Source organism: Fukomys damarensis, unplaced genomic scaffold, assembly GCF_012274545.1.
Source record: "Fukomys damarensis isolate Sample0158 unplaced genomic scaffold, DMR_v1.0_HiC HiC_scaffold_33, whole genome shotgun sequence".
In the NCBI taxonomy this organism is placed as follows: Eukaryota; Metazoa; Chordata; class Mammalia; order Rodentia; family Bathyergidae; genus Fukomys; species Fukomys damarensis.
The window spans coordinates 10,664,798-10,677,735 of record NW_022900945.1 but is presented as its reverse complement, the minus strand read 5'-3'; the positions used below and the strand labels follow the sequence as shown (position 1 = coordinate 10,677,735).

The 12,938-nt window shown below is 34.7% G+C and overlaps 1 protein-coding gene across 7 annotated transcripts in view; it reads right to left on the bottom strand.

The window, feature by feature from the left end:
- The window catches only part of Msh4 (mutS homolog 4), a 59,538-nt gene that overhangs the window by 25,081 nt on the left and 21,519 nt on the right, over positions 1-12,938 (bottom strand). For all 7 annotated transcript variants that reach the window (XR_776603.3, XR_776604.3, XM_010605151.3 and 4 more), the window contains 4 exons: positions 11,738-11,805; positions 3,730-3,804; positions 1,632-1,696; positions 350-519 (listed from right to left, as the gene is read on the bottom strand). Coding sequence is in view for 5 of the 7 variants with exons in the window: in XM_010605151.3 (XP_010603453.1) it covers positions 350-519; positions 1,632-1,696; positions 3,730-3,804; positions 11,738-11,805 (378 nt within the window). In the remaining 2 variants the exon portion in view is untranslated. The remainder of the gene's footprint in view (positions 1-349; positions 520-1,631; positions 1,697-3,729; positions 3,805-11,737; positions 11,806-12,938) is intronic.

The window sequence follows — 12,938 nt, the reverse complement described above, 5'->3', positions numbered from 1 at the left end:
AAAAAGGCCGCGCGTGGTGGCGCATGCCTGTAATCTCAGCACTTGGGAGGCTGAGGCAGGAGGATCGCTGTGAGTTCAAGACCAGCCTGGGCTACATAGTGAGTTCCAGGTCAGTCTCAACTACACAGTGAGACCCTGTCTTAAAAAACAAACAAACAAAAAAGAACAAGAAGGAGGAGGAGGAAGTGAAGCAGGGGAAAGGGAGGAGGAGGAGAACTCCTTAATCAGCAATATGTTTAGCTTTTCTATTTTGGAATAAAAATTGTGTATGACACCTTATCATCCAGGATCCCCTAAAAAGTTTGTTTTATTCATAAAAATCAGGGAAAACAATACTGAAATAAATTACCTGCTATGTCATCTACAATCTCTGTATATGTCCTTCTAGCTATGTCAAGAAATTCATTTATGTTAGACCTCACTGCATAGCACTTCTGAGTCCTCATGTTTAGGCATCCTTTTATGTATCTTACATCATCATTAATCACTGTTTTAATTTTTGCAAGTATGATTTCAAACCTAAAATTGAGGAAAAAAATTACAGATTGTAAGTCAAATAACTATTTAAATTTATAATATGAATCACATTATTTGATTCATGGTAATGACAGCAAACTTTTGGTGAGAGCTATTTTGAAGTAATGAAGCATTAATACTTAATTTACATATGTTAAAGTTGTGACTGTATTAGTTTTAAACAATTTCGTCAGAACTAAAGTAGGATGAAGCCACCAAGAGCAATTCTAAATCCGCTAATAGATTTAGATCTCCCAAATTGTAATACTGATTTTGTCTGTGAGTGCAAAATATATCCCTAAACAACTGTTATAAAAATTATGACTTTGTGCTCATACACTCAATAAACCAACACATAGCCAACGTTTCATTAGGTGAGGTGAGCCAAAGACAGCACATGGCCCTGGTCCTCAGAAGAGGCAAGAGAGACACATATACTGTGAGACAGGACAGAAGGAAACTCAAATCTACGAGAAATCAAATGCAGTGATTAGGCAAACCAAAATCTGGTTGACACCATTGTCCTAAACTTCTCCTTTATTTTGCTTTGTATTTCATTTGTAATTAATCTGATTTTATTAATTTTAGTTTGTGACTTCTTTTAGCTATAAATCTTGAATCAATAAAACAGTATCTTTTTTGTGACGCACCAAGGTAAATTATTACTAGTAATTTAACAGTGCTAACCTAAAATATTACCTTTGTGAGGACAGGAACTTTATCATGTTCGAGTGAGAGCTCACTAAATATTTATTAAAAGAACCATATTTATTTAGTATTCTCATCTATCAATTTTGGTTACATTGGGACTTTCTTGATTTATCAAAGTAGAGGAATATATTTTTTTTATTTTCAAGTCTTTCAATGGAAAGTGATTATAAAGGAAATTTTAAAATTGTCCATGAAATTTTATTTTTCATGCTGTTCTCTCTTAGTCCAAATAATTTATTGTGATTCTATTTATTGTACAAATAAGATTAATGCTTTTAATGAATAAAGATTCTTCTTAACCAAAACTCAAGGAACTGTTCCATAGAACACGACAGAAGTCTTGAAAATCAGGTATGATCAAGAAGAAGAATATGATACTTTATTATCATTGGAATGACAATGACCTTGTGTCTTCCAAGGAACCATAGTAAGCTCTTAATAAAGTTGTGTTACAGTTCTTCAGAGCATTCTGTTAAAGAAGAAAAAAGAAGTTAACCATAAATTATGACATTATTCTAACACAAAAATTCACATTTGTGTAACACTTTATAGCCTACCAAATACCTTTTTGCTTTATTTTCTCATTTTTATGCACATAAAAGTATTTTGGGTATCTAGGTAAGGACAACTATATCCTTAATTTTCCAGATAAAGAACACATAGTTAATAAGTGTTATCAACCTCTTCACTATTATGATTCATGTTTTTCTTGTCTAATGGTTAACAATTCAATTACACACAGTGTTAGGTATTTAAATAGCTGCTGTTGTACATTTGGAGTACATATAATCCTCAAATTTGGTACAGAAATCATTAAGCTGTGAAAATGCTTTTTATAGTTATAAATACAGTAATTTTTCTAGTCATATATGGCAAAGGCAGGAATTTAATTTTGATTAGTGAAAGCTATGAGTGATTACTAATAAACAGAAAAGATGGGGGAGAAACTATAGCTAAGTGACCTTTTCCTCTTATTTTCATTTGATTAGGAGGCAATCATGGTAACATTTTCTTTGTGCTTCTAAGTAGAAAAAAATCATATACACATACTGAGAGAAATTAAAAAGTTTACAGAAGCACAAGGGAAATAAATCACTCTTACTTCTGTCATCCCTCCAAAAATAAACACACTACATATCTTTTCTTTTTCTTTCTAAAATAAAAACTTTACATCACTGTGTGTCCCTTTCCTCCCCACTTACTATTAAACCATAAGATCAACTTTTTGTAGCAAATTTATTAATAATTCATAACATTCCACCATGTGAAAAGCAAATAGTCTTGTCCTCTAACTACTGAAGATATAGTCTACTTATAATTTCTCACTAATATAAATAATGTTGCAGTTACTATCATTGGAAATAAATCTTGGTCTATATCTCAATAGTTTTTCAGACAGCTTTATAAACATAGTATTATAAGATCATAAGTTATTTGATGTCAATATTCCTATGGGTAGATAAAATTTATAACCCTACTACTAGCTGTTTAAGCAGTTGTCTGTCTCATTGATTTCTCATTTCTTCAAAATGACAATATTATGAATGAATGGTGGAGAAAGTTTTTCAATTTGAAAGAGTTTAAAGATATTAAACACAATGCATGATGGTTGACTGGACCTTATATCATACAAAAATATTATAAAAACATTATTAAGACATTTGAAAAAATTTGAATATGTCATATATACTATGTAACAGTATTGTATCTACACGAAACATTGTGATTTCAATATTATTCTGTTGTTATATAAGAGAATATCCTCATGTAAGTGTAGAGGGTATAAAGTATGATCAACAAATACGGTGAATGCATAAATTTACAAAAGTATATTACAGTCAAAGATACATTGCCACTAATTCCCCTTAAAATACTCCTCTACCCTTTGGACACACTTGTCTCACCATCTTGCCACTTCAAGTCGTTCTGGAGCTCCTTTTCCATGAGTGTATTTGCACTGTCATAACTGCCTTGACGTCCTGAATTGATTCAAAAGGTTTACTTTTCATAGTCATTTAGGCTTTAGCAAAATTCTAGAAAGTGCACAGTGCCAGATCTGGTGAATGAGGTAATCTTTTAGGACCTTGCCTTTTGATTGGATGGACAGCAACATTCACTAAATTTGTGATCCCACCTTATAGAGACACTCATGAAAGAGGACTTCCAAAACTTCTCCAGAAAGTGGCATGAGCAATAGAGTAAGTGTGTTTGAAGTAAGGGAAAATATTCTGAGAGGGATTAATGACAATGTGTTCTTTAGTGTAATAAATTGTTTTAAATTTTAAGCATTCACCATTGTTTTTTATCATTCCTTATAGATACTTTAGTATTTGTGTATTGAACATAAGAGTTAATAATAACATAAAAATGTATATATGATATATACATAAAGATAAAAATATGGAAGTTGCACTATTTCTGCAACTTTCTCTAAGCTCAAATTTTTCTACACCCAAAAATTTTAAATGCCTATTTTGTATAATATATACACATATAAATTACCTTTAAAGGAGCCACAAGTTCCAAGGTATGTTTTAGGTATATTAAATTTGTTATCTTTGATTCAGCTGCATTAACCTGTTAAGAAAATAATCCAAATGTGGATACCATAAATATTTACTACAAGAATAGGTTTTCCTCTTGAAACTCCTCTTACATATTCTGCATATTTTTATATATCAGAGTAGCCAGGATGCCAGCCTACAGAATGTTTAGAATTTACTGACCTCCCATAATAGGTCTAGTTCACTGGTAAAAAGAGTTTACTGTGGTTATACAGCCCAATTTTGAAGCAATATCATAACAAACAATGTTAGTCTCCAAAGGTATAATTCCACGCGTTCTTAAAATGCATCTATGAAACTAACTGGAAGATTAAAATGAATAAAATTCACCCAATGTAAGACAACTTATCTTCACTATCACCAAAGAGGAATAAAAACAAAACAAAACAAAAAAACAGCCAACATAGCCTTGAAGAAAAACAAGGTGGAAGGACTAATTCTACTGAAATCAACATAACAAAATTAAAGTAATTCAGAAACTGTACTAGTGGCACAGGACAGACAGACCAATGAAATAGAACAAATGCTCTAGAAACAAGGCCAAGTACAGTCACTTGATTTATGACTACAGCACAGTGGCAAAAGGACTTTTCCATAGAAGGTAACAATACAAATACGAATCAGTATGAGAAAGAAAAAGCATGGCCCTTTCCTCACCCTCCACACAAAAAATTACATGTAAATGCAAAAAGAAAAACAACAAAAAATCTGGAATACAACAAAGAAGATTATCTCCATGGCCTTGATTGTTCTGACTTTTGCAGATTTTTGTAATTGATTTGGCATGGCCAAAATAACAGCCAAAGTTGTTTTCATCTCCCTTTCAGCCTGGCTTTTTGGTGTGCATAGAAATCATATTATAAGCCCTACAAACCTCAGTATGTTTCAGTTCCTGCTTGATAGGGAGAAGTCTCTAGCTAACAACTTTCTGGTACTGCTGTAATAAAGGCTTTGCCTGTACCTGCTCCTTGTTCTTCCTGCCTCCTACTGACCCTAGCACTTCCCTGTATGGGCCTGCCTGGTGTGCCCTTTCCTCTAGAGGCACATAAATTGAAGAAACCTTTCAGTGCTATTCGCTGCTCCATGTCCTCATTCATCACCTGCATAAATCAAAATCAAGACACTGGGATAAGTAAAGATTTTTTTTTTTTTTTTTGTACTGGGGATCAAACTTGGGACCTTGCACTTACGAGGCTGGTGGCAGAACCACTGAGCTAAATTCCCAGCCCATACATAAAGATTTTTAAGTACAACACAACAAGCACTGGAGACTCTCTTGTGGCCAGAGAAAGTCCTCAGGCACCAGAGAGATGTGGGTGGCACACCAACAGACCTGCTCGACAATACTTAATGCAAAAATTAATTAGAAAGTGGGAGAAGATTTTTGAAACATGAAACCAACAAAGGGCTGATATGTAAACCTCACAAGCACAAAATTGCAAATTCAAATCACAATGAAGGCAGCAGTGGTGCCACACACTGTAATCCCAAAACTCTGGAAGGCTGAGATAGGAGTAGAAGTTAAAATCCAGCCTGGGTAATTTAGGAGACCTAGTCTCAAAATAAAAGTTTTATTTTTACAAGGGTCTGGGGATGTTGCTCAATGTGAAAACACAATGAAAGATCACTGACTATTGAACACTACAGCTATAATTTTATAAGAATTCATATCAGGTTTGGGGGAAGATTAGTGGGAATTCTTATACAGTACTGATGGGAGGGTACATTTATACAATCATTTTGAAAAATGCAATAGCTTGCATAATCTACTAAAGTTGTAGACATACATAGCTACTATCCACAAATTCCTCTACTAACTATATGGCTAATAAATATGTGTATAATTATGTTGGAGGCAGGCACTCTTTTTTTTTTTACAGTGCAGGGAATCAAAATTAAAGAATTGCATATGCTCAACAAACGCTTTACCACTGAACTAAACTCCCAGCCCACAATGTTTTTAACAGTATTATTTAAATTGCCAAAACTGTCAACAATTCAAAAATACAGCAATAGTTAATGAATATTCGTACAGTGGAATAGTATACAGCAATGCAAAGAAATGAATAGCCACATGCAACATGATTCAATCTCATAAATACAATTTTGACTAGAAGACAGACCAAGAAAGACATGCAGAATGATTTCTTACAGATGAAGCGCCTGAAAGAACAGTAATACTATATCATAAAGAAAATCAGGGGCCGGGGATTTGGTTCAGTGGTTCCACCTCCTACCTTGTAAGGGCAAGGGCCCGAGTTCGATCCCTGGTACCAAAAATAAAAAACAACAACAACAAAAAGAGAGGTTAATAAAAAGAGGAAGAAAGAGAATACTGAATGGGAAGGAGAAAATGGAGAATTTCTGAGGTATCAGTTTCAGTATCAGTTTCTTTACCTCAGTGACTGTTAAATGTTGTTGACTTAATGACAAATCAGTGGACACCCTACTTTTGTCTTGTGTAGTTTTTTATATCTACATTATTTCTCGTTACTTTTTAAAATGTGCAATTGTTTCGTACATGTATGAAGTATATGATTACATTCATTATGGGGAGTTACTACATGCACATAACACATCTCAATTCTTTTTTTTCCTCTTCCCCTCCATTCTCCCTTTTCTGCCAGTATTAGATTCATGTATTTATCTTAGAAGTCTTTATGAAATTAATTATCATACATACAGATTAACAATTAGACTCCTAACATTACTTTTTAAAAAAAGTCTAAAAATGATAAAGAACAGAGAGGGAGGGAGAAAGCAAGAAGTGGTACTCATCTGGAAAACAAAGGAAGAGGATATTTCAAGGAAAAGGGTTTGTTCATCTGTGTCGAGCCCCTGGAGTTAACACACGGAGATTTCGGTGGCTTTGACATCACTGGTGGCAGGGCTGGCAGAGTGGTGGGCTGAAGACTCCATTAGAATGCATTAAGAGATAAAGGAGTCATTAGAGACATCAATTATTGGAGATCTTTACAAGGAAATTTGGGATAAAGAGGAAGAAAAATAGAAGGAAAGTAGAGAGAAGTAAAATTGAGCAAATAATTTTTTATTTTAATTAAGTAACAATGGTATGTTTTATGCTGGTTTTTTTTAAAAAGGTGAACATTAACAAGGTAAGGTGAGGAAAATCCCGAAGTGCTGCCAAGAAAAAGAGGCAAGAAGACAAAGAGCCAAGTATACGCAGTAAAAGAGTTGGCCTTAGCCGGAATGATGGACAGACAGTTTATCCATAGTCATGAGAGAGGCGCAGTATACCCGTGAGTGGGACAAATGCAGCCGAGAGAGCAAGTGGAAGTTGCCGTTGATTGCTTCGCTGTCCCCAGTGAAGTAGGAAGCAAGAGCCTCAACAGCTACAATTGGGCTGAGGGAGGAAATGCGTGTCAGAGTAAAACCCTCTCATAACACGACCTCCCCCACTCTCAGAGGCTGAATACACTAGGCCTTCTTTCTTATTCACACACAGTCAATGTCGTGCAGAGGCTGGGGTTCCTTCTATCTGTGGTTTCACCCTTTCTCTGCTGAATCCTTCGCATCCAATGAGAAGAGAGGGAAAGGGCAAATCTTTGAGTATGGACTCTGGTGCCGTTTACTGTTTCTACTCATATTCCACTGCTCAAAACATAGTCACTGTCTCTGGAAGAGAGGCTATGAAACATAGTCGAGCTACAGCTCCAGAAAACAGAGGAAACAAGCCTGGCTGAACACATGGCAGTCGCGGCCACTGAAGGGTGAAGGAGACAGAAGTGGCTTGAAATGGTTTCCAAGCTCATTTTCTTGTCAAAGGGACAAGAAAATACAGAGCTGTTGGGCAGCCTTATGGGCTCTCATAAATGAGTCAATGATAGTGAATTTTAGGACGTGACCAGAAAGGCCTGGGTGTGACTAAGACGAGGAGTAATTCGGGAGTCCTGGGCTTCCTGTGGTGACTCACATGAAGAAGGGCAGTGTCGGGAGATCAGTCTGACACTTCAAAAACAAATACTGGTTCAACGACACATTAGTTCTCACAAATATTAAAATTTAAGGTAGTGGGGAATACAGTCTTGAGATTAGCAAGAAATATTGTGAGGCTCCAACTAACTCTTGTTAATAAAAATATGGAGTAAAAATTAAGGCAGTGGGAGAGACACTGGGATTGTAAATCTTAAAACACCAAGCAAAGGACTAAGCAAAGATGGACACAGACTCCTGGTCCACAGGAACCACAAAATAATAAGCATGGGCTATTTTTAAATAGTTACGTTTGTGTTTCTTTGTTAGAAAGCAATAGAAAACCTGCAGAGCCTCTTTATAATTTGCTTCTTAAAAGCTAAGAAGGAGAGTCTCCATGGAGAACTGGGAGACAATTCTCCACTGTCCTTTGCAGTTTCACCATCTTGTGAGTAGAGGCACTGATTACCTTAAAAGTGTAATAGGACTGGGAATTTAGCTCAGTGGCACTGCACCTGCCTCGGAAGTGCAAGGTCCTGAGTTCGATCCCGGGTGCCAAAAAAAAAAGTGTAATTAAAAGTGTAATAAAATGCTTCCACAAAGGACAGACATGCTGGTTAGGAAAAATTTACAACTTTGACTTATTTTACAAAAACTAACGTTTGCTTTAATAAAAGATGGGAGGAAATATTGAGCCTTAAAAGCCCCATAAAGGCTAGTAATAGTGTTTTTATCTATATAAGAAAATACTATTCTAGAGTCTCAGCTTATAGAATTTCTTCAACCTAGGCGAGAGAACTTTTCTAAAAGCCAGTGGTGAAACTAATTACAGAAGCTATCTAGCTAACTGTTATTTCTCAGAGAGCTGGTTAGTTAAACTGATATTTTAAAAATTTAATCAGAAAAAGTCAGGACCAGGGATTTAGTTCCGTGGTTCTGCTGCCTGCCTCGCAAGTGCAAGGACCCAAGTTTGATCTCCGGTTCCAAAAAAAAAAAAAGAAAACGTCAAATGCAAAAACATGTATATTACTATTTCTTATAACTGGCACTGTATGACTATATAATACTGTATATTACATAAAATGACGATAGAGACTGCTCCAGGTATAATGTGACTACTGATTCTTTCCACTGGTAAAACAGAAAAATGGCCTTTACTTACATACTTTAAAAGACTGAATTGTGTCATCCACACCCAAAACATATAATAAAGTTCTAAGTACCTTAAAATGTGACATTTCAAAGTAGGGCCATTGCAGAAAAGAGGTAGGTAATTAGTTAAGAACATGTCTTTCTGGAGGACAACCATGCAGCTATGACAGTGAAATAAAGACAGGATTGCTTCAGAAAGTGGCAAGAAGAACTAAATAAGTGTGTTTGAAACAAGGAGGAGTATTTTGAAGGAGTCTGAAAGAAATGTGCAATAAATTTTTAAGGATTTAATCTTTCACTGTAAGTTTTGTTCCTACTACATGTTGCCTTAAAGAAATTCACTTTAAAGATGTTAAAAGCAGAAGAATGGCAAGGTATATTATGCTAATACTAATCAAAAGCAAGCTGGAGTAGCTATATTAATAATGGACACAGTAGATTTTTAGAGCAAAGAACATTACTAGAGATAAAGAAGGTCATTTCATATTGATAAAGGTTAAAATTCAATGGGCCAAGGATTCAGCTCAGTGGTGCCGCCACCTGCCTCGCAAGTGCAAGGTCCCAAATTCGATCACCAGTACCAAAAAAAAGAGAATATAGCTATCTTAAATGTTAATGTGCCTAATAAAAAGAGCTTCAAAATACATTAGCTAAATGCATACATAGAAAAATACAGACAAATCCACAGCTATGGTTGTAGATTTCAACACCTTTCTCTCAGTAACTAAAACAAATAGACAAAAAACTAATATGGGTAAAAGAAATTTAAACACCATCAATCAGTTTGAACTAAATGACATTTATGGAACACTTCAGCCAATGTCAGTAAAATATGCATTCTTTTCAAGTTCAAATGGAACATTAGCTGAGAGAGACTGTATACTGAGCAACTGAAATAATGCCAGTAAAGTTACAAGGATCTGTATTGCACAACTCTTATTCTTTGTCCATTAGGGAAGTAAATTAGTCATTGCTAACAGAAAGTACTGGAGAGTCCCCATGCATTAGTAATAAACAACAAACTTCAAAAGGACCCATATATCAAAGAAGTGATACAAATTAGAATATCAAAAGTTATTTGAACTATTTTGAAAAAGAAAACAAAATACCAATATTGTGGAATATAGCTAATGTATTATTCATAAAAATGTTTGTAGCACTAAGTAGATTAGAAAATAAAAAGATCTCAATTCAATGGCTTGACTTCTACCTTTAGAACCTTGAATAAAAGCAAAAACTAAGCACAGAATAAGCAGAAGGATGGAAATAAAACTGCTAAAACCAAAATTGATGAAACAGTACAAGAAAAAAAAGTAATCACTGAGATCAAAAGCTAGTTCTTTGAGAAGAGTAATAAAGTTGAACCCCTCCCCCAGCCAGACAGATCAGAAGAGAACACATTCAAGTTATCAATATCAAAAATGAGAGTGCATCACTGAAAATTTTACAGATATAAAAAGTATAACGAGGAGGATGTGTGAGCAATTTTATGCCAGTAACTTTGAAAAAATGAGTGGAATGACAAATTCTCTGAAAGACACAACTTACAAAGAAACAACCTGAATAGTACCATATCTAATTCAAAAGTTAATTTTTAGTTATAAACCTTGCTACCAAAATACTACAAGTTCTAATGATTTCATTGGTAAATTGTATCAAAAGTTTAAGGAACACACATTGGTTCTACATAAACTACCAGCAAATTGAAGAGGAGGGAAACTCAGTTTATAAAGTCAGCTAAATTTGTTCTACATATCAGTTATTTCACGTTAGCTCCCACTTGTGTATACTGAATTATAGTGTTTTAACTGCAAGTGCTGTGCCTATCCAACAGCTAATATATTTCCACATATTGATATTTTATTAAAATGAAACTTCGGAGTCAATTTTCTTTACAATATGGAAAGGCTTCCCAAATATAAATTAGGCTTCAATGGATTTACAAAACAAATGAAATTTTATTGACATCCAAAACACCTTCTTTTCTTAAGCATATGAACAAAAATATACATGTATTCATTAAAGTAAATACTCTCTGGTTCACCTTAAGAGGGAGAATGAAGCTGTTGCCTCCTTTGTCTTTAAACATTACTTAGGTTTGAATATTACTAAGAGATGAATATTACTTAGGTCTGAATATTACTAAGAAATGATATTGCTTCATTCTCCTATCCAAGTACTAATCAGCCAAAACCCTGCCTAGCTTCCAAGATCAGACAAGATCAGGCCCATTCAGGGTGGTGTGGCCGTAGACAATACAGCTTCATTCCTAAATGTTAAGCATATTGGAAGGCTAATGAAACTTCATAAGATGATCACTTTTAAGAATATACTCTTTGGATCTAACTTTTTTTGGGGTGGTAGTGGGCCTCCACCACCAAATGAATGCAGGGCCTCTGTACAAAGATAAATCCCTGTCCCTTTTTGTTTTTATTTTGAGACATGGTCTCACTGAGTTGCTAAGTTGCCCAGGTTGGGCTTGAACTTTTGATCCTCTTCCCTGACCTCACAAATTCTAGGATTACAGACATATGCCACCATACCTGGCTGGGTCTTACATAATTTTTATTTGGTAATTTATTAGGTAAATGTTATTATACTCTAAGATTTTTGAAAATTATATATAATTCTTTAAATATGTGATCAACAAAAATGGGTCAATTTCTCAACCATCTAAGAAGTTTTTATTGTACCATAACAGGATAATACATTTTCTTAAAAATTCCTTTAAAAGAAATGAAAATGTTCTAGATATCAGTAATGAAGTACTCTTTGTTCCAAGACATTTTGATATTTCCCCATTATTATATTAAGTTATATCATATGGGTATAACAGTAACATAATGTATATGTAAGCATACCGTGTCTTGCTTTGGAATTTGGACTAAAACAGAAAGAAGCTGCTCTGTATCGAGGAATTTTGATATAACTGAAACAAACAGAAAATATGTGAGCATTTAAACTTTATGGTACAGGTGAAATTATAGATCATACAAAATATTACCTTGAATAATAAAATAGAACAGCTATTACTTGTTGTAATGGTCTTCTTTATCTTACATGTAATAGGAATTGAATTGAGAAAAATCTACTCAGGCTATATGCAAATTTCTTCCAGATTTTCATGTACCACCCCAGTTTAGACTACCAGCATTCAAGATGAGGTGGTCAGCAGAGTGGAGATATGGAAGTGAGACCAAGCTGCTAACTAGTAGCCAACTGACTAGCAGCTGTGAATATAATCTTTCCACCTCAGATTTAAGAAGAAAAGTGCACCATCCTGCTAGTGAAGAGACAGCTGCAATCAAAGGATAATTTCTTTTCTTTTTTTGGCGGGGGTTGAGACAGGATCTCACTATGTAGTTGAGATTGACCTGGAACTCACTATGTAGCCCAGGTTGGTCTTAAACTCACAGTGATCCTCCTGCCTCAGCCTCCTGAGTACTGGGATTACAGGTGTGTGCCACCACGCCCGGCCAAGGACAATTTCTTCACTCCATGTTAGGAGTTGAACTATTTCCCCAAAAAAGAAATGCTAATCAAATTAAGATGAGGTCATAGGGTGTGACTTCATCCAATATGGCTGATTTACTTTTAAGAAGGCAACATGAAGAGCCAGTGCACAGATAGTCACCAATAGAAGTTAGAAGAGGAAAAATTCTCCCTAACAAAATTCAGAAGGATGATGCCTTATTAACACATTGCTTTCAGCTTCAAGCTTTCAGAATTGTGAGACGGAAATTTTGTTTTAAACCATAAAATATAGAGTACTTTTTATAAAGCCCTAAGAAACTCATAACCCCCATCTGTTGATAATTACATAGTCTGGACAAAGCATCCCTTCTTTGAGTATCACCATGGAGAAAAAAATATTAAATGTCTATTAAATCAATCCATGGAAAAAAAGGAAAAGAATAGCATCAAGGGAACCAAAATATAAAACATTTCTTTAAAATTATTCACTAGAAAATTCAGGGGAAATTTTCAAGAATATAGCTTCCCAGTAAAAATGTATACTTTTATTATTTGCCTTTCTGAAACACAAAAAATTACTCAGCTAAA